Consider the following 21980-nt stretch of genomic DNA (forward strand, 5'->3'; position numbering starts at 1 on the left):
CCCTAAAGTTTTCTGATTCTAAAAAGAGTCTACTTCAATTCAAATTGGTGAACTAAATATGCAAGGCTGAGTCTCAAAATATTTTTCTTTTTTTTTTTAAATATTTTTCTAATGTCCACAATATACATTGCTTTCCTGCTAATGTAGACAGCTTTGTTTTTTACTCAAATTCACAAAAATTTCAGTATTTTAAAATTATTTATATATGTAAGGGACACGTTTTATCTTCTTTTAATTGGTTCCTAGGTTGCGTATTTTTGACTTTTGAAATAATTTAGCTCAAGTTTTATATATACCACAAAGTCCTAACAAATGTCTTATTAAATAACGTAACTATAATCAAAACACACTTTCCTGATAGTTTCGTGAACAGGAAAAGATTTCCCTATAGGAAAAGAAAATCAGAGACCTCTTTGCTTGGCTGCATTAAAAATCAGGCCCAGAATTTGCTCCAAACACCACACCTACATTACAGTCATTTAAATCCATCTTATTTCACCACGGTATTGTATCATGTGCTTTTGTTATTGTGCTACTTACTGGAGCAGAGAGAGCTACTTACTGGTTGTCTGGTTCTGCCAGTACACAAATGAGCTCCATCCAAGTAATAAATCAGAGTCCTCAAATTAATCCCCAAGCTCACCACTCAGACTAGTAAACTACAGTGTAATCATCACATTAGTATGAGGATGTGGACACACTCTAGGCCCTAAACGGAGATACAGCACCTAATAAAGTACCTATGATGTAGGATACACACTACCTATGCTCCATCTGTGAAGAGTTAAGTCGACACATTATTTATGGTACATCTTTCACGAATTCTTTCAACAAATGCTTACTGAGCATCAAGAACTTTCCGGCCACGAAAGAACTGGGCCATTAAAATACTCCAAGAAAAAGAGAGAGGCACAGACAATTGCTGCCTTAGAGTTTCCCAGCATCAGAACAGGAACACAAGACTGTGGAGCGCCTCCGCTGTCCTACGTACCAGAAAGGTGGCTACGTGTAGAAAAAGCAAGCAGATATTGAAAGTGTTCAAATAATTACAGAAGGGGATGACTGAGTCAGTAGGCTAGTATGGCCAAACAATACTATAATTCTAAAATCTGGAATAACTGCATTTATGTGGCAAAAGAATACTGGTTAACTTTTAAAGCAAAAAAAGAGAGAGAGAGAGAGAGAGAGAGAGAAGAGAAGAAAAAAGAAAAGAAGAGGAGAGAAAAGAGAAAAGAAAGAAAAAAAAAGTCAGAGGAGCTAGGAGCCCTAAGCCTTAGAGATCATTTATGGGTACAGGAAGTTGCAATAGAAATATCAGTGTAGGCTCAAAACTGACTAGATAATTACTTAGAAAGTTGATCACTGTCTATAAGCCTATATTTGCCCCTCTCCAATTATGAGTAAAACTGGATTACTTTATATTCCCCTGTGGCAAACACTGCTGCCAGCCACCCACCTAGCTAGGGGAGGTTGCCCGCCCCCAGGATGCAGAGGAGAGGGAAGCTGCAAGTGCCCGCTCACTCCCCCGCCCCGCCACCAGCGGCAGAAGCAGCAGCAGCAGCAGCAGCAGCTTCACCCGCAGCGCCCGCGCGCAAGCACACGGGACGCAGTAACCTGCGGCTCCTGGGTCCTGGGCGGCGGGTGGCGGGCGCGCTCGCGCGGCCAGCTCCTGTTGCCTCTGCTGCTCGGCCTTCTTAAGCCTCAGTTGTTGCAGCCGCTTACGGAGCAAAGCTATCTCAGGGCCCCTTAAAAATTCTGACACAGACAGGAAAGAAAGGTGAAAGGATAGTAATCAAAAAGATACTGGCAAGACTTTGAATATACACTGGATTATACAAGAAAACAGCAAGAACCTAGTTATGAGAGAGAAGGGTGTAAGTTCAACACACCTCACAGAGGAATACTCAATGAATTATGTATTCATAAGTAAATTACTGGTCATTAAGAGAAAAACTATACACTCTCATACACCCAAAGGCTTGTGTTTAACTCTATGAATTAGAACTTGTAGTTTTGTAACAACATTTAATTACACAGAATGAAAATAAAGTCCTCCATAAGCAAAACATTTAAAAATAATCATGCCTCACTAATTTCATCTCTTTTTACAACAAAAGGATACTAAGACATGAAAAGGTGAAAAATATTAGTTATCTCACCTATACACAAAAATTACTAATTTTAATCAAAAAGTTAAAATTCAATCAAAACAATGAAAAAGCTATGCATTTGGAAACAATTCTTGGAATTTATTAGCGGAGAGCTCTTAAAAACTGTAAATTCCGTATTTTTCAGCTAAAATATTTCTTTTTATGTTAGAATTGTCATTTGCTCTTTGCTCAAATATGGAATTTTTCTTAAACTTCATCTGAAGCAGTGGTCACAGACAGAAAGTAGACATACAACACAAGGTTCTGCAGGGACACTAGGTGCCTACTACGTGTTTTAGGCTCTGGAGATAAGGAAAAAGTGAACCCACTAAGACAGTCCCTCCTCATGCAGAGCTGGTGTTCCGAGAGGACAGAGACCTCAGTGAGCACACACGTGTCTGCACGTGTCACGTGGGGGCGCTGCCAGGACGGGCAGGGAAAGGTGTGGGGGCCAAGGCAGCGGGGCGGGCTGTCCCGAGGGAGGGCTGGCTCACAGGGAGGTTTTGAACCAAGACCTCGAGCACGCGCTGTGTGGAGGCAGGGCTCCCGGGTGGAGCGTGGAGGGGACAGCGGGAGCAAATGCTGGGGGACGGCTGCAGAGTGGTCCCGGTAGGAGGAGAAGGAGCGCTGCCCTGCACCGCGGAAGGGAAGAACAGAGGAGGGGCACGCAGCATCAGGAGGAAGAACAGAACCGACCGACGTGTAAGGAGAGGAACCGCGCAGAGACTGAGGACGACTGTCCAGGACTTGTCAGCAAACCCGATGTCCCTGGTGACGTGGCTGCCAGCCCCCCGGGGAGCAAATGATCACGGAGAAGGAGAAGTCGACCGCCTCATCTAGGGGCGCTCCAGAGCACGCGGAGGAGGGGCGAGGAGGGGGAACAGCGAGCAGACTTCGCACGGGCTAAGGAGCCGGGTCAGCAGTGTGTCAAATGCAGCTGATGTAATGGAAACGGTCCCGAGAACCGACGCGGCAGGCGCACCTAGGAAGCCGCTGATGGCCGTGACCACGGGCGTTTCAGCGAAATCCCGGGGCCATGCAGGACTGGCACCGGTTCAAGAGGAAGAGGAGGTCATGGAGTCGAATGGAAGGTGCGCGCGCTCCGAGTCTCGCCGCTAATGGGGACAGAGAAACCGGGCGCCCGGGAGCCCGGTGGGGGCTAGTCCGGGAGGTCGTCCGGGTGTGCGCTGACGGACGGCGCTGAACGGGAGGAGAGAGCGGTGGTGCGCGGGTAAGAGCGGGGCTGGAGCCTGCCGAAGGGGGCCGGCTTCACGGGTAAGAGGGGGGCTGGTTTTACACGTGCGCGTAAAGCTTCAGCCCCCAGAACTGAAGCGGCAGCCGCGCATTTGAGGGTGGGGGCACCCCCACGTCTCTCAGAGACCTTGGCGGCAAGTCACACCAACCGCCAGAAGGCTTCCTGCCCTTGTGCCCACACCGCCAGGCTGCAAGCGCTGGCGTGCTGCCTCAGGAACCCGTCACGCCAGAGACGCCCACCTCTCCTCACCACGGCGCCTCTGCGTGACGGGTTTCGCTGGGTCAGCCAGCTGGCAGCCGAGACTTCACGAGCAACTCACGTGTCCTCAGAGTGTCCCGCTGCCGGCTCTTCCCGGGCAGCGGTCTCGCGTGGAACAGGGCGGCAGTCCCTGGGAACTGGACTGCGTGTCCGCGCAGTGGCACAGAGGCAGACACTCAGGCCTGATTCGCCTCAGCGCGGGAGCAACACTTCCCACAACATAAAACCGCGTCATTACGCCGCCATCAAGTCTAACCTTCTATACTTCAAAAGAAATTACCATAGAGATTATATATGTGCCAAATTTTGCTACAAAAACAGAAAAATCACACAAAAACATCCGCCCAATTTCACTGCTGTTTCCAGCGCAGCCGAACGTGGCGGGAGAAGAGGAGCCCCCACCGCAGACCCGCTCGGGGCTGCAGCACGCCCAGTGGACCCCACGGGCAAGCGGTGACACTCTCAACTGGGAAAGTCAACATTTATTCAGCGCCTCCAGCTTCATAAAGAAGAATTTATTTACCTGCGTTTGAGGCTGGTTGTGTGGCAGCTCTTCCCCAACCTTGGGTTAAAAAAAAAGCCTAGGAAGAGAAGGCAACACACAGCTGACCACAAAAGCCAGTGATGAGGCGGAAGTTCCAACCACGCACCCCCGACTACCAGTCGATTCCACCAGCGGGACGACGTATTACAAACTAGGAAAAGCCACCCAGAGTGCGTCCGTTTTAAAATGCACACACAGACATGTATGATTTACAGTGCCAGCAAGTGCTCAGAGAATTAGTTTTGCTAGCATAAGCCAAATTGGAAAGTGAATGAAATGAGTACCTTTGGGTTGAATTAAGAAAAAACCCAAAAAAACCCTCAACAGTGTGTCAGGAGCTGCTAAAGGGACACGTGTGTTTCCATCTCCCGAAGACACGAGCTCTGGTCTGTTTTCCTCCCAAGGGCGGCCCCAGGCTGGTCTCCCCGAGGCTTTAGCTCCCCGGAAGGGGCGGCTCTCCCTCAGGTCCTGCCCCTCCCGCACACAGGGTCTCCGGTCCTGGACTTCCGGCAACTTCTCCATCTGATTCAGCGGAACCTCACCTGCCTCCTCTCCACCCGTCTCTGGTCCAGAGGACCCCTGCGCTCTGCTCCTCCTGGAGCTGGTCACTCCTGTTCTGGCTCCCCAGTTCCTCCAGTCTCAGCCTCACTTTCCCCAAAGTGGCCATTAACCTGATGGTTCCACTTGTCTCTAACCTGTACGCGGCCTTACCTGGTCCGAGGAGACCCGGGCCCCTTGGAGGAAGCCCTGGGCTTTGAAAGGCCTGCGCCGTCTGGCGCACGGCGTGACAGAACACTCCCCCTGGCCACCCCCCCCCCCCCCCAGACGCTGTTCTGCAGAGCGGACACGGCTGTAAGGATGCTGGAGAGACCTGAGCAGACACAGCTGCCTGCAAATAAGCAGGAACGCACACGTCGTCCATACCAGGCGCTCTCTGACCAGACTGCATCTTCATGGGCTACGCGACCCGTGCAGTCAGAAACGGGGGTCCTTTAGGGGACGCCCTTCCCGAAGCGAGCCTCCCCAACTGCATTCGTTGTGTGCTGGTCACCCGCCCACTCCACACCCACCTTTTCTGATCATCTTCTTTGATTTAGATCAAAACCAATGGAAAAAGCAACACACGCTGGAATGATGGCCTCGCTTAACACTCCTTCATTACCACAGAGAGAAATTACAAACAACACAGGAAATGAAGACATTTCCAGGCTCAGTTTAGAAACAACTGAGAGTAAAGTCCAATTGCCACTACTGAGAAAAGAAGAAAATATCTTATAATTATTTTGAAAGTTTGTATAAATAAAATTGTGATTTCATTTTAACCTATATCATTTCAACTCATTGTCAGACCTTTGTGATTTTTAACTAGATAATTGTGTAACCACAGCCTTTTGTTAAATATTCAAGAAAAGACCATAGGTAATAATATAACAATTAAAATGTCTGACTAAATTCTGGGTTATGTAAATAGAATATGGTTTCAAATGGTCTGGCAACTTGGATCAAAATAAAATTCAAGAATACAAAGAGTAAAGAAGTAAAAAAAAAAAGAAAAAAGACCCACCAGTCGATTTCAAATTACATCTGAGTATATTAATTGTCCTAATTTAGATACAAAACCCAGAGTCAGCTCTGGCCCTCTAGCTTCTTCCTCGGGTAATGCACTTGGAATGTTCACCTCACTCAAGGCTTCATCTTATTTTTTTCCTATTCATATTCTGTTGGTCTTAATTCTATCATTTATAAAAATGACTTTTAAAATATTTCTGTCCTGGCTGGTGTGGCTCAGTTGGTTGGAGCATCATTCCATGGACTGAAATGATGCAGGTGATTCCCGGTCAGGACACATACCTGGGTTGCGGGTTCAATCCCCAGTTGGGGCATGTACGAGAGGCAACCAATCAATGTTTCTCACTCACATCAATGTTTTCTCTCCCTCTCTCTCTCTCCCTTCCTCTCTCCCTAAAAGCAATGAAAAAAAATGTCCTCAGGTGAGGGTAAAAAATATATGTATTTTTAAACTCCTGTAAGTTACCTTGAAGTGTTCTGAACACAGTAGGAAAGAGTGTGTACTCAGTCTTACGTGTCCTGAACAGCCAAGGACAAACGAGGGATCCAAAACCGATGAATGACTGGACCCCATCCCCAGCATCTCCCCTGGGCAGCATTACAGCTGGGAGCCTACTGGGAACATCCCGGGTGGATGAAGTGGGCTGACGCAATAAAGACCACAGTATAGCTAAGCCCACCCTCTCGAGCCTCACTGGCTTAAAGTAACAGGCAGTCCTAACGGTCTCTTCGGAGAATGACTGTTCTGGGCGGGAAAGGCTTACATAGAACAAGACAGACAATGTCTCCCTCCTCATGAGAATACAGTCTAATAAGAAATGGAAGTCATAAATCAACCAAACATGAACAAAAGCACCTTTCAGGGGAAAAAAGGAGCTATTCAAAGAGAATAAAGGTTTAGGGAGGGGAGGAGAAGAAAACAACTCTAGCTCGGGAGTTCTAAAAGACCTCCCTTGGGTGACACCTGAGCTGAGACCGGAGAGACAAGGGGCTGGTAAGCCAGGGGAAAGGCTTCTCAGCTCAGGCACGTCCTGTTCTCTGACCTCAGGGACAAAGGCTCAGAGTCCGAAAGAAAGCGGCACCTTTGGGAACCTGAAAGGAAACCCGGGCAGCAGGAGCAAGCGCAGTGGTCCCTGGGGCGGAGAGAGTGACTCGAGATGAGGTCGGACAGGGAGGCTCGCGCCAGGCCATATCAGTTCTTATAGGTCCACAGTGAGGAGCTTCATTTTTTTCTTTTGTAGTTATATTTTCAAATGCAATTAGAAATCTGAGAAGTTTTCTACAGCAAAGTTGTATCACCTGATTTAACATTTTAAAACACTTTAAAACACATGCTGCTGCCTGGGGAATAAAGGACAAGGGAGCGAGCCAGCGGCAGGGAGATCAATCAGCAGACGAGAAAGGTGGTGAAGTGGAAAGAAGCAGAAGCAACAGGACTTGCTGGTGGACTGGACCTGCCACATGAGGGCAAGGGAACAGTCAGGAGTAACTCGCAGGCTGTTAAAACAAGCAAACGGGCAGTGGTGTTTAAGTTTACTGAGATGAAAAAAAAAACAAGGTGGAAGAGACTAGGGGATGGGAAGGGTGGGAGGCTAAATGAAGTTCTAGTTTGGACACGTTACACTGAAGATGTCCAAAGACGGCCGAAAGAAGGGTCCCGTGGGCCGCGGCACACGTTGAGTCTGGGAGGAGCCACTGCAAGCTGTGGGAACTAACACGGTCACGCAGGGACAGACCTCCTACAGAGAAGACAGCGGGGACTAGGGGTTCTGCTACAACACTCCCAAAGGAACGGAACAAGACACATTGGCGATGGTCACCAAAAGCCACCAGGAGTTGGCAGTCAGGGCACAGAGGCAAGGTGGTGTCACAAGTGCCAAGAAAGGAGTTTCAAGGAAGGTGCAGGTGACTTAACAAGATGCTGACAGAGAAGCAGACTACAAATTGGGCAAAATGGAAGTCACTGGTGATGCTGACAACGGTTTCCATGGAAATGGGGGTGGAAGGGCAGATTGGAACTGGTGGATAAATAAATGGAAGATGGTAAGAAAATGGAGATAATACATGTGAGCGACTTCTTTGAAGACTCTGATTAAAAGGAGCAAAGATACAAGGCCGGAGGGGAATTGGGATAATTAAGAACAAATTTTTAGAGATGGCACAGGCCAGCCCTTCGCAGGAGGAGCAGATGCGCTCCTGCCTAAACTGTGTCTGCTCCCATCTGCTGCCACCTCAGAGGATGCAGTGCGAGGCTGCGGTGAGAGGAGGTGACCAGCTGGGGGTGGGCCGAGGCCCAGGGGAGCATCACCAGTCTGAGAGGCACGAGGGTATAAAGCAAGCAGAGGCTCCGACCCAGTGGGGAGCGCCCACTGAGAAGCGTGCTCGTGAGCCTCCTCACCACCACCCAGCAACACAGCTGCAGAAGAAGAGAAGGCAAAGAACTCGGTCCAGCAAAAATGGAGTTTTGCCAGGCGGGTTTTCACATTCCCAATGTCCCTTTCCTTCACCCCAGCAAAAGTGACCAAGGAAATGCAGGGGACACGAAAGAAGAGCATAAACATTTGCAGAAAGGACATCCGCAGCAGGGCAAGAAGGACACTTTTCGTTTTCTCTATGTCCGTGCAGGCCAGGAAGGGCGACCACGGCTGCAAGAGGACCCACCACCCACTTCACAGGCAAGCCCGCCACCACGAGCCGTTCTGGACTTAAAAGTCCTCAAGAGGTTGGGACACAAAGCAAAACATTCAGTCCTTACTGTTAAAATGTTGGGCTCTGGGATAATGAAAGGCCTACTGTTAAGACCAAACAGACATAATCTTTAGATCTTACATCAAATCACTCTCAATAGCAAAACTATCTTGGTAACATGGAAATATTCCAATGGCCTATGGTCTAGCCAACCAAAGCCCTTTCACAGCCCGCCAGTTAAAGCTCCCCTCGCCTTCTCTGACGGTCACAGGCAAGGCGCCCCACAACGCTCGAACTGTCTCACAATCACCGCACTGCTTTTTCTATTTCAACGGGCCAAGCGACTGCAGCATTTAATGCTAAATTCAATACCGAAAGGGATTTAGCAATTTGATATAGTATTGGAATGTGTTAATTCCTATAACAAAAAAGAAAAATGAAACCCTAAACTAGGTACTTTACTCAGAAATGTGTTTTAGAGATAATTGTAACAGTCGAGATTCAGAGGAATGTGAAGGTAGGCTGGGGAGTCTTCTTGCTCAGTTCTCCTGATAACTTACAACTGATTAAAATCTTCAAGAATATTTTCAATACTATCGCTTTAAAAATTCTTGTTTTTACCAATTTTACCTGCTTTGAAAAGCAAACTTTTAACTGATTCTGTCCCTACTTCCCAAACCCTCCAAAATATTTTATTTGCCCTGTAAGTTGAATGCTAACTATGTTGATTACAGAATGGAAGCCCAATTTTTTAGCTACATATAAATTGTACACAAGTGTTAACAGTTATGTAACTGACTCTGGCTTTAATTCCCATAAAAACTGAAAATGAATGATTAAAAATGGGACATACTAATTAATTTAAAAAGTGCTTAACTTCAAATGCCCCCACCCCGCCCCCACCTTTGGGGTCTGGTGTCGCGCTGCAGAGAAGCAGGAATGAAGGGACAGCAGGGCAGGTGGGTTGCCGGGAACTTTCTTCGGCTTCACTCGGGCCTGCCAGCTGTACCTCTAGTTGCTAACATTCCTGGTTATAGGTCAAGTAAAATGTTTCCTTACAAAAACCCAAGAAAAAATATGAAAACCACTTACTGGTTACTATGATTACGTGTATACAGTTAACATGCCAAGTACGCTACAGACATAGCTGCTGGAAATTACTGTTATGAACAGTACAACGCACAGTTTACGGGAAAAAAAGGTGAACATGAGGAACTACAATGCTGAGGAAAACAGTATTTTAACAGAATATAAGAATTAATTTTTTCATTAGCATCAAGTACCAAAAAGTCAAAGATTTGTTCAAACAATTCTCTTTCATGTAAATATAGAAGAAATAGTTCTTTGAGTTAACTATACTGTATTAGTGACCATATCAAATAGGCAATACAGAATATATTAAAAGTGCTTCGTGGGCCCTGGCTGGTGTGGCTCAGTGGACTGAGCACCGGCCTGAGAAACAAAAGCTCGCTGGTTCAATTCCCAGTCAGGGCACATGCCTGTGTTGCTGGCCAGGTCCCCAGTAGGGGGAGCACAAGAGGCAACCACACATTGATGTTTCTCTCCCTCTCTTTCTACTTCCCTTCCCTTCTCTCTAAAAATAAATAAATAAAAAGTCTTAAAAAAAAGAAAAAGAAAAAGAAGTGCTTCATGATTTGAGGAAAAATGATCAAAAATATAAATCAAATGGAACCAATAATCAGGGCTATATTTTCACCATTACTCTCATATAGACTTAAACCAAATAAGTTTAGAAAGGCATCTGGTTTATAATGGCCCATAAAAACAATCTTTAAGTGAAGTGCATTAGACTAAGTCAAGTACAGTAAACTATCTGCTGGCACCCACTTTTTAATAACCTGTCTTATGTAAATGGAAGATTTCTGCTACTTGTCAGAATTCATGAAGGTTAGGCCACCTGAATTTCACGTTTCTGCTACATGTTCACTTATTACGTGTCATTTCGATCATTTGCTCCAGAGGGAACCAGTCGATGTGACGTAGTATCTTCCCAAACAGCCCCCGGGGAAGCTTCCATGACCAGAAACCATCAGAGGACCCCCAGCCCGCCAAAAGAGTGACGCCCTCACCGGACTGGCGCTGTGCATGCTGTCCCGGCGCCGCGGCAGGTGGCCTGACCTCCCGGTCTGGGGAGGGCTGCAGAGGCGGCGGCGGGCTCTCGGTCTCGGGGGCCGGGGAGGATGCGGAAGGCTGCAGAAGCTGCTCGGCCGGAGTGTCTACGTCCATCACAGCATCGCCCACATCCACACCAGTGCCTGACGGGGCTGCAGGAAGAGTCGACACCTCCGACGGACTCGTCCCACCTTGAGAAAGTACGTGTCAGTGCAAGCGCAAACACTAAATGCTTTCCAAAACCAGCTACTCAAAAAGAGGCACGTTCGAGGACCACAGGCACACTTGCATACACGCCCAGGGGTACACACATGTACACACACAGGAGTATGTAATACACCGGAAATCAGAAGCACCACTGGTGGTTTGGTCTATTTGGCTAAACAAGCTAATCAATAGCAGTAAACATCTACCTACAGCATATCCTTGTTAAAATAATTGATATTTTAAGCAAAATGCTCAATATGGCAGCTTTAGACAAAGCTAAATATCATCTTCCAAGATGCCAATAAACACTACCTAATCCCTTAAACTTAATGATGATTTTGATGTAATAGCTAAATAGGATAATCAATTTATAGTGATTTAGTTCCACTCCATAACATCGTGTGCTTTATGAAACATTTAATGAACATTTTACTAGCAAGAGTAAAACAACAAATGGGCCAGAATAAGAGTAAGGTCCTCATTCCCAGTTCATTAGCCATATGTTTTAACCACCAAACTAACATGACGCAGGCATGATTTTAAAAGGCTTGAAGGTCTACTGTGTACCACCCGAGGCTTTCTGCTCTCTGCGAAGGAATCATTAACACTCAATAACAAACAAAAAGGACAAACTCAACTTCATCAAAACTAAAAACTTTTTGCCCTGGCTGGTGTGGCTCAGTGGATTGAGCACCAGCTTGTGAACCAAAGGGTCGCCAGTTTGATTCCTGGTCAGGGGGCATGCCTGGGTTGCAGGCCAGGTCCCCAGTAGGGGGCGTGTGAGAGGCAACCACACATTGATGTTTCTCTCCCTCTCCTTCTCCCTCCCTTCCCCCCTCTCTAAAAATAAAGAAAATCTTTTTAAAAAAAGTTAGTTAACTGATATGCATGAATTAACCAAATCTATTTATAGATAAAATTCAATAGAAATTTTGGGATTTAAAACATTTAGGAGTTAACTTTTATATTCCTCATTTTTGACAGAGGTAAATAACTTGCCAAAGACCACAAGGCTGGAAGGCAGTGAACAAAATATGAAAATAGGTCAGCGAACACAAGAAACAGTAATTAATACCCAATGTATACAAGTAACCAAAAGGAGAAACCATTCAATTCTATAAAACTTGTTTACCTACAGAGTTGTATACATTTCTCCTCTAACACAAAAAGGACTTTAAGTGGGGAATATCAGATGCTCTTACTTTTTCTGAGAAAAGCAAAAGATGAGGGCTAGAACTAGGGGACCCTGCAGGACAAGCTGTGCCCCCGACGGGCTCTGTCCTCTCCCAACTCACTCGACAGCAAGAACCATGCGCACCTCATGTCTAAAGCGCGGTGGGAGCCACACGGTGAGAAAGGCCGACTCAGGCGGTGTCGCCAGCTTTCCGGCGACTCTAGCGAGAAGGAACACGTACCTGTGGGCCGAGCCCTTCCTCGTCCTCTATTGCTCTGTGCAACCTCACTGGCTTCTTCAAACCACCTTGATAGCATGTCAGACATTCTCTGCATCAGCGACACATTGGGACTTTGCTCTCCTGTGACAACACAGTTCTGGTCAGCGGCCTAGTCATAAGTCAGCCTCTTTCATTAATGCAAAACCCAGGTTTGAAAGCAACTAAAAACCTCAAATTGCCCAAACGAAGCCCGAGAAGGCACACAGGCCCACTTGAGCCACCACCGCCCTCCAGAGTGCGCGCTGAAGGAGTGGCACCCCGTCCGCATCCTGAGTCCTCAGGAACAGGGCTCCCAGCTCTCCCCTCCCCCCACAGTCACCCCACTATTGTCCATGAGTCCTCTTTCCTTTTTGCTCCATCACTCCACCCTCTAACCTCCCCTCCCTTAGCTGTCATCTGCTCTCTAGCATTCTCACACTTTTAGTGGGAATGTAAAGTAGTGCTTGTGGGGAGGGAAATTTGATAACTATCAAAATTAAAATGCACTATCAGGTGACCACACTGGCCCACTCCTAGGAATTTGTCCGCAGACACACACACGTGCACAAGCATGCTAAGAGACAGCAAGCAGCCTCACTTACAATAGTGAAAACAACAGAAACAAGTTAAAACATGGATTTTTAAGTACCGTATAAAAATAAAAAAGCTGACCAAACTACAGTTACCATCTCGCTCTCGTTCACTCTCTGGCCTCGCTCGGGGTCCAGTATCTGACCAGTCGCCACGAAGTCTCAAACGCTTCACTGGAGGCTGTCGTAACTGCAAAGTGAGGCGGAAACTCATTTGCTCACCTCTTAAAGCGCACTTTAAGTCTAACAGATTCTCTCCACCTCCCTACTCTCTGTACCGAGTACACCAGGAAGGTGTCAGGTCAAAACAGGAAAGAACTAAGGAAGTCTTGCAGAGGAAACCAACAGCCCTCAGGCAGAGCCTGCTGGGCCTGCAGGAGAAGCGCAGGCGGCCAGTGCAGGGAAGACCAGAGAGGAGGGCCGAGGAAGTGAGCGCTGGGTGGCGGAAGGTCTCGAAGCCATGACGAGGACCTCAGCTGGGCTCTGAGAGACGTGGGGGCCCCTCGGCGGGCTGATCAGAAGAGTGGCGTGATCTGACGAGGGGGCCATGGGCACGCGGCAGGGGGGCTGGTTAAAAGCCCCCACGAGGACAGAGGAGAGAGATGCTGACACCTGGCACTGGGTCGAGGTGGCAGCCAGAGTGGTGAGCAGTACTGCAGAGCGGGGTTTGCATTTTAGAGACGAACAGTGGGGACCAGGAAACAATGAGTCTGGACGTGGTGCAGCCGTCGTCCAACAATGAGACGGACAGGCGCCACCCAGTACATGCAATAAGCAAATTAGAGGAGAAGGAGAAAAGAGAAGGAAAAAGAATTTAATTAGGAAAATGAGAAGTAAAAAACAACTGAATAAGACAAAAGAATATACTAAGTAAAGAGGAAAAAATAAATTATTAAAGGACATGAAGATATAAAAAGAGGCCTCCGCAAATTAAGAAAACATAAAAATATAATGGAAACATAAGAAAAAATCACGTATATCATACATTAAACTTTTGTTCATACTTTAAAACCCTGCTTAAGCTTTTCTCACGTTCCTGATGAAAATCAATTATTCCCTCTTCTGCTCTACTTATACAGAACATAATTCTTACATAGTATTCCCTTAAGTTTTACGTGTGTGTTTATTTGTAGCTCTACTGCCACTGAACTGTGAACTCCTGTGTGAGAGGCCGTGTGCACCTGGGTTTTCTCAAGCTCAGCATCGGACTTAGTGGACAGCAGCGGCCAGACGGGACCCTGCAGTCAAGGACTCAGCACAAAACACGGAAAGAAACGATGTGGGATGAAGATGGAGAGAGATTTTCAATTTCTTCCTTTATATACACCTGAACTGTTGGCTTGGTACAATAAGCATAATCTATTTTTATACTTTTAATCCATTTTCAGAATTATTTTTCTTAACTTAGTTACTCCGACAAAGTGTGCTGAGAAACACACACCCAGAACACAGGCCCAAACCAGCTGTTTGGGGCCGGCTCCGCCTCACTCTCAGCCGCACCCCTGGCTGAGCACACGACAGCGTGAACGCGAGTGGGTCCCCTGAGACTGCTTCTGCATTTCCCGCTCGTCACCACGAGACAGTCAGAGCTTCCCTGGGACGTGCTGAAGCACGGATCTCAGGGGGACATTCCATGGCCACGAAAACATCAGAGCCGATCTCGGGCTGGCGACATTCCGCTGTGCTCAGAGCTTTCACCGGCCACCGCCTACGTCAACTCCTAAGTCACGTAAGTCTGCTGCCACATTAAAAACCCCAAAATATGTTCACAGGGTAGTACTATTTCCTCTAACTCTACAGCCATCGGAGCCTGTAGTTGTAACAGCTGGATTTGGTTTAGCACCTCACAGCAACTGCACAGTCGAGTTCCTTAGTGCCTTTACTATGTGCTCGGTAATAGGACTTGGGCCAGTGCCAAAAAGTCACTAATAATTAAGAAGAAGCAATGGTTAATTTCAAAAGTCATTTCACAAGCCAGAGGATAGTGACTGGACAAAGAACAGTACAAACTAAAAAGACCAAAGTGAAAAACCTGGCGGGGAAAGCAGCTCGGCAGGTGAGAACAAGCCTTTTTTCCTACTGCGCTGTACTATCAAGGAGGTGTGATGTCTAGTTTCTGTCTTTTATAAACAAGAAAACGGTTAACTCGATCCGTATGTATGTGTGCACACGGACACATACACACCCCCCATAACTTGCCTTTCTCGCACTCACACGTCTGTGCTCTGTGACGGGCACCTGGAGACAACGTCGCGCACCCCTACTGAGAGCACGACAGGGTGGGAGCGGAGGGGCTGCTGCCCACGCGTGAATAGTGAATGGCGACAGGTGTGTGAACACAAACACTTAGTCTCCTATAAATCTGCACATCACACTTCTTATCCCTTTAATTGCCTCTTCTGCAACTGCTAGACCCGCTGCTACTATGCGTCCCCAAAGTCAGCAGGCCGTTTGGCCATTAAGTATTTTCTCTTTTTAAAAAGTCACAATACTCCTTTAGAGCCTTTCTTAATTATTAGCACTTTTCCTTTCACATTAGGTTTCATGTCCTTGTTTCCTAAACTGTAAATGTCTTGAAAATTAACTATTTTTTAAAGCCCTGCAGGCCCAGAAGTCACTGAAGAGCGTTTTCTGAAATAAAGAAGATGGTTTTGAGACAACATACCTCTTCTCTTCTCTCTTCCGCAGAGGGCGTCCTGAGCTCCCGCGCGGTGTCATCCTTGGGGTCGAACAGGTATATGTAATCCGAAGAGTAGCTAACGAGGACCTCCTGGCCGTCTGCGCTGTAGCACAGGGACGTCACCCTGCAGGACTTGTTGCTAAGATGCGGAGGGAGAAAGCGGGCCACCATTCCGGCCGTGCCCCGGCCTGCATAATTCCCTGAAGAAAACAGGACAGTGTTAAAATTCACATTTTTGAAGAAAAACATTTTAAAAACTCTTAACTTGAACTAGGGAGATATGTCATTTAATGTAGCAACAAAAATCCAAGCTATTAGACTCTAGGCTCCGGCGCACATAACACCCCTTTTTAATTACAAAATCATAAGCATGTAATTCTGTAATATAACTATAGCACTCAAGCATACCATATGATATTTTAGGTGAAATGTTCAAATTAAAACTATAAATTACCACACCCGTATTATCCTACCAACTGCACTCAAGCAGGCCTCACTTTAACCGGACCCTGTATTTCTAGAAGAGGCTGCTTTTTCAATAACCAGATTTTATAACAAAATTTCAGAAAACACAGAACAAAGGAAACACACCTTTAAAAAAATTCATGCCTGTCTGGAATTCCAGATTATATAAATATTTTATTGGAAAAGTTATTTAATCAATTAGTTTATGATTATAGTCACACTAAATCATCTTCCAAAAATTATCTTCAGATTAATATAATTTTTATAAGATAAACAGGAAAGCTGGTATTTATCAACACACCAGGTAAGATAATGCAGTATCCTTTGAAAGTGATTTACCTTCTACTTTACACTGTTAAAAACTTTCTTACTGTTGTGAACTGTGTCTCTTGTAAGATAACGGGGAGGGGGGTGTACTATTCCAGCTCTAATTAACTTGGGTACTCATCTGTGCAATGCAGATGCCAAAGGGCATGGTGGGCACTTGGTGGGCAGGGGGGCAGGCTACGCTGAATTCTAAGAGTCAAAAGCCTGCACAATGAGGTCTTGCCCAAAATGGCAATTGCATCCTGTCTGTTGAGGAACAATAATTAAGCCTGTAGTTTAACATTATATTAATACCGTTTCCCCAGATGTGTACACCCGAACAGATAAGACTCCACAATCACCATTCAGAAAAAATAATCCCCCCAGTCTTCCCGTCTCAATAACCTTTTTAGCAGACATAAGTTGACAATGAGATTGACACTGTGTTCATTTCTGGCCAAGTCTGCTTTTATTTTTAACAATAAAATGTGTGTGAATGTACATAAATGTGTGCACAGAGTTGATGTCTGTGGTGTGTGAGTGTGTAAGTACCTCTGGCTTCCTTTACTGAGAAAACAAGACTGGAAGCTGGCAGCTCCCCAGCCTCGCTGACAGCACTTGAACTTGGCCACGCAGGCACGAACACAGGCTACACGCTAAAACACCCCCAAGTCACTGTTCTTTCTTAACTTTTTTCTCTACCATGCTTACTGTTACCCTCTCAATTAAAAAAAAATGGCAAAGAGAAATTAGGAAAGCCAAGTACTGCGGGCTGAACAGTGCCCCGGCCATAAATTCAAGGCCACCCAGGACGTCAGAGCATGTCCCTGTTTGGAAAGAAGGTTTCCGCTGATGTAATTAGTATGATGAGGTCATCGTGGATTAGGGGGGCCCTAAAGCCAACGGGACTGGTGGTCTCACAGGGAGAGGGAAATGTGAACTCACGCAGAGGGGAGGAGACGGTGAATGCGAGTGTGGAAGCACAGGCTGAAGGGAAGCGTCTAAAAGCGAGCAGGCTAAAGACTGCCCACAGCCACCACGGGCAGCAAGGAGGGAACCCGCACCAGGTTCTCCCTGAGATCCTCCAACACAAAACCACCCTGCCCAACCTTCACTACAGCCTCTGAATTGGGAGACAGTAAGTTCCTGTTCTTTTAAGCTACCCTGTATACAGCCCTAGGAACTAACACATTTGACCCTCGATCTCTGTGGGTTTCAAACCTGTGGATCCAACCACCCACGGAAGGAAAACAGTACTTTCCACCCACAGAGGGCTGAATGCACACACTGTTTTGAGCCATTTTACAAGGGGCTTAAGCATCTGGGGATTCTGGTACCCAAGGGGACCTGGAACCATCCCCTGAGGATACTTAGGGGTGACTGTCCATCAAGTGTTGTAACTTTTTAAAGTGATAAACTGCAAAAGTATTGCCCTGATGGGATCATAAAACTTGGTGAAATGCTGGTTTTTATAACACATATTATCTAAATCCATTCTACTTACTACATTTTATAACAAACTCATGAAATTTAAAAATTATAAATGTCACATTTATTCTCTGAACAGACAGAATCTTGTATTTTCTTCCACGTGTAGCTTTGTACCTGTAGCCCTGGTGCCCAGCATTCTCCGATCGTATATTCGGACCGAGCTGTCAGAACAGCCCACGGCAAGATAATACGGTACTGGTGGACAAATCGCTACAGAAGTGGCGGCCCGCCGGCAGTTAATTAAAATATCCTACAAGATAAAACAACAGCAGTTTCATAGAGCTTCCAGTAGAGGGGATACCATATTGAAAAATGTTCTCCTCAATGAGAAGAAAATAACCGTTCTCAGAAATCCCAATTCAATCAGTATGACCATGAAGGGGGAAACCACAGTTTTCTTTGATTTTTCAGATTTCTAGAAAGAAACTAGCGAGTGTTTCTAACTTTCAGCTGATGCGCAAGTAAGATAAACACGTGCGTCACTGTCCCTCCTCAGCAGTTTGTCCCAGAAAATCTCCGTCTTCTCCACAGTTGGCCATACGGTGCCAAACGGACTCCTAACACACACTGTATGCTTTCTTTACGAACCGAACGAAGTAAGAAACTATATATGGAAACACTAAATTTAATTAAGAGATTTTAAAACCACCAATAATTGAGTGAAGCAAAATACATTCTGAAAAGGAAAAAAACACGAATTGTTCCCCGATTTAAGACTCAAACAGCAGCTAAATCAAGAGCAACTACAAAAAAAGCCAGTGATAATTCAAGAAACTCATTATTTATATTATCGCAGTTTAAACCCTTTTTCAAAAGTAGCTGCATTTCAAATAATGACATAATACAACTTGAATTACTCCTCAGAAATGCCTCCTTGCCCTCATACGCATGAATGATGAACACCTTCAAAAGTGTAAAACACTCATATAAGTCACGTGTAAGTCATTCACCACGTTACAAATGCCTGCTGCCTTTGGCCTGGACGGTAAAGATGCGGGCACAATCTACCTTTGCTTGTGATAAGTACTCACGGCTACTTTCTATGGTACTCATCATGTTTTAGGTAGAGCTGTTGCTACTAAAATATAACAAAAATATTCTTAGCTGATCTTAAACTTTTATACTTTTCTTCACTTGTAAAATCTTCCTCCCTAGCAGTTCAAAACCAAAGTACACGCGCACACACGAGCCCTGCGGAAGACGGGGTTTGCTACAGCGTCCCCACTTACCTTTGCATAGCATCAGAAAACGTATAAGAGCTGGAACTCTGAATGTATATCCTTAAGGCAGTCTGTTAATTTTGTACTATTCTGCCTGTGACTCGGCTCCTCCCTCTTAGGTTTTATTAGCTTAATTATTGACTCCGAACATTATTCCTAATACATGGTACTGGTTCACCAAATGCCTTTCATAATTCTGTTTTAGTGGTTAGGGACTGCTTTATAGTTGCCAGTTTTCTTCATACTTTACCTCTTCATTTTTACATATAGAGAAGTGGAAAGTTTTATTAAGGAAAAACTTTAGGATTTCATTTTTGTTTATTTTTAGAGAGGAGGAGGGAGGGAGAGAAACATCGATGTGTGGTTGTCTCTTGTGCTCTCCCAGCTGGGGACCTGGCCCTCAACTCAGGTGTGTGTGCGCCCTGACTGGGAATCAAAACGCTGACCCTTCGGTTTGCAGGCCAGTGCTCAATCCACTGAGCCACAGCAGCCCGGGCTGAAATTTTGACAATATTTTCACTTATCAGCCTTGCTTTCATCTTTATTTTTACTGGGTGTTGTTATAAAAGCACAATTAAATCCTACCACATCATACGCTAAAATACTGCTTGAAGAATTTGGCATAACGGATTTTAGTACCTCCCATTTCCTAAGAGACAGGCATACCAAATACCGCTAACACACAGCCTGATATTTTCAACTTATTCTGCCTTTTACGTAGTTTAACTCTTTCCTAGCTGTACATATGTGTGTGTAAATATATATAACATAAAAACTGACTTAAAAATCATACATTTAAAAATTTAATTTCTATTCTTTTTCCTTTCAATACAGAAAATAATCTCCCCCAAGAATGTTAATAGTAACATTATTGCAAGCACTTAACCTTATTACTTTCGGTAAAAAATATATTTAGCAATACTTTTTTATTTCATTTCATACTTCAAAATGATCTGAGAAAAAAAGCCACACTCTTTAAAAAACATTTGGGGTTAGCTGTCTGGGGCCATTGTATGATTGCTCAGGTTTTTTTCAGGTTTAAAACAGTATTAAAATACGAAGTTGGTAGTGAAGCTATGTTTTTAGAGAAGTGAGCTGAGTGACACACACATTGGTAGGATGGTATCTTATTATTTTTTTTAAAAAGATAACATAGTTGTTGGTTTAAAAGTCAGGGTTAAATCAAAAGGAAAATACTTCCCTCTCATCATGGTAAGCCAAAATTATCTCCGTAAGTAAATGAGATACACTGATAAACTCTTCAACCTTTTGTAATGCCAGAGCATATACGGAATAATTATATACCTTTTCATTTATATATCTGAAATGTACAATTAAAATACAAGTTCCCTAACTTCACTGTTAACATTTTAATTTTTAAAATTTGACTATAAAACACTCGCATTTGCTATTGAAGATTTTAGCAAAACAAAGATGGTAAAACTGACCCCTCATCTCATAACCCAGAGATAACGTACTGCTCAATTTTATTTACAGTCTAAAGTATTTTGCATCAGTCGTACAAAAAAGTGATCTTACGTCTTTGCAATCTTCTTTTGTGCAGCTGGTTTTGATGCGCGTATCAAACCACCGAACGGTCCCGTCTTCGCCACAGGAGAGGAAGGTGTGCGGGTCGTTGGGCACCGTCATGATCTGGGGGCGAGAACAAGCCCAGGCACTGTCACCGGCCCCCGGGACAGGCGGCTGTGAGAGGCACAGCTACCGTTTCAGAAAGTGAGTACGGCAAAGGCAGCGAAGAGCCGCTTATTTTAGTTCTTTATGAATTAGCCATTCCACAATTCAAAGCAGTGTGATGCACATGGAAATATGCAACAAGTAATTGTTGAATTAATATGACTCATTACCTTGAAGTCTGAAGAATGTTCCTGCAGATAGAAAGTTCTTTAAAACTGAAAACTTCTAACAACTTTGATAAGAAAAATTCTGCTCTCAAAAATTTAAACTAGTCAAAGCTTAATTTTTGTTTTCTGGATGTAACTTTACACTTATAAAAATATTATAATTTTTTCTTCTATGATAATGTTTAACAAAACTATAAGATGCTGAATTGATTAAGACACTTAAACTGACCTCTCAAAAATTTTGACAAAATTTCATGATTAAGATACTCAACAAACTAGGAACGGGGGGAAATTATCACCCCAACAAAATACAAGCCATATGTGAGAAGCTCACAGCTAACACCACACTCAAGGGTGAAAAACCACGAGCTCCCCTCTAAGATCGGAACAAGACAAGGGTGCCCACACATAGCACTCCTATTCAATGCAGTACTGGATGCTCTGGCAAGAGCAATCAGGCAAGAAAAAATGAAGAAAAGTCACAGAAATTGGAAAAGAAGCAGTGAAATTATCTCTGATTGAAGATGGCATGATCTAATATGCACAAAATTCTAAAGATTCCACAAAAAACCCATTAAGACAAACAAATGAATACAACAAAATTTCAGGTTAACAAAAAAACACAAAAATCACTTGTGTTTTTCCATGTACTTATAATAAGCAACCTGAAAAGGAAATTAAGCAAACAACTGCAATAGCAGCAAAAAGAAAAAAACACTTAGGATAAACGTATTCAGAGAGGTGAAAACTACAAAACACTGCTGAGAGAAAGCAGACACAAAGCAAAAGACATGTGTATCGGTGAGCCGAAGACTTAATATTGTAGAAACGTCCATACCGTTCAAGGTGATTTAGACTTGTGTGCGTGTACTTGTGTGCGTGTGCACGTGTGTAGAGAAATATTAAGGTGATCTAAGTTTAATGCAATTTCTATCAAAATCCCAGTGGCATTTTTTCTTTACTGAATCAGAAAAAAAAATTCACATGAAATCACAAAGGACACAAAATAGCAGATACAATCTGGACAAAGAAAAACAAAGCCGGAGGCCTCACACGTGCTGATTTCAAAGCACATGACAAAGCCACTGTCTTCAAAACATTGTGGCACTGGTGTGAAGACAGACAGACC

General features: G+C 44.8%; 1 protein-coding gene across 8 annotated transcripts in view; it reads right to left on the reverse strand.

Moving 5' to 3' along the window:
- DCAF6 (DDB1 and CUL4 associated factor 6) overlaps positions 1-21980 on the reverse strand; it is a 71452-nt gene that overhangs the window by 36027 nt on the left and 13445 nt on the right. For 5 of the 8 annotated variants that reach the window (XM_045189909.3, XM_071219816.1, XM_045189914.3 and 2 more), the window contains exons 5-10: positions 20529-20642; positions 17884-18019; positions 15493-15707; positions 12924-13017; positions 12220-12339; positions 10555-10788 (exon numbers count right to left, since the gene is read on the reverse strand). In XM_045189909.3, coding sequence (XP_045045844.1) covers positions 10555-10788; positions 12220-12339; positions 12924-13017; positions 15493-15707; positions 17884-18019; positions 20529-20642 — 913 coding nt within the window. Of the gene's footprint in view, positions 1-1614; positions 1756-10554; positions 10789-12219; positions 12340-12923; positions 13018-15492; positions 15708-17883; positions 18020-20528; positions 20643-21980 lie in introns of all 8 variants that reach the window. The other 3 variants (XM_053914408.2, XM_053914410.2, XM_053914409.2) reach the window with 1 other exon arrangement.

Source organism: Desmodus rotundus, chromosome 12 (assembly GCF_022682495.2).
Source record: "Desmodus rotundus isolate HL8 chromosome 12, HLdesRot8A.1, whole genome shotgun sequence".
Classification (NCBI taxonomy): Eukaryota; Metazoa; Chordata; class Mammalia; order Chiroptera; family Phyllostomidae; genus Desmodus; species Desmodus rotundus.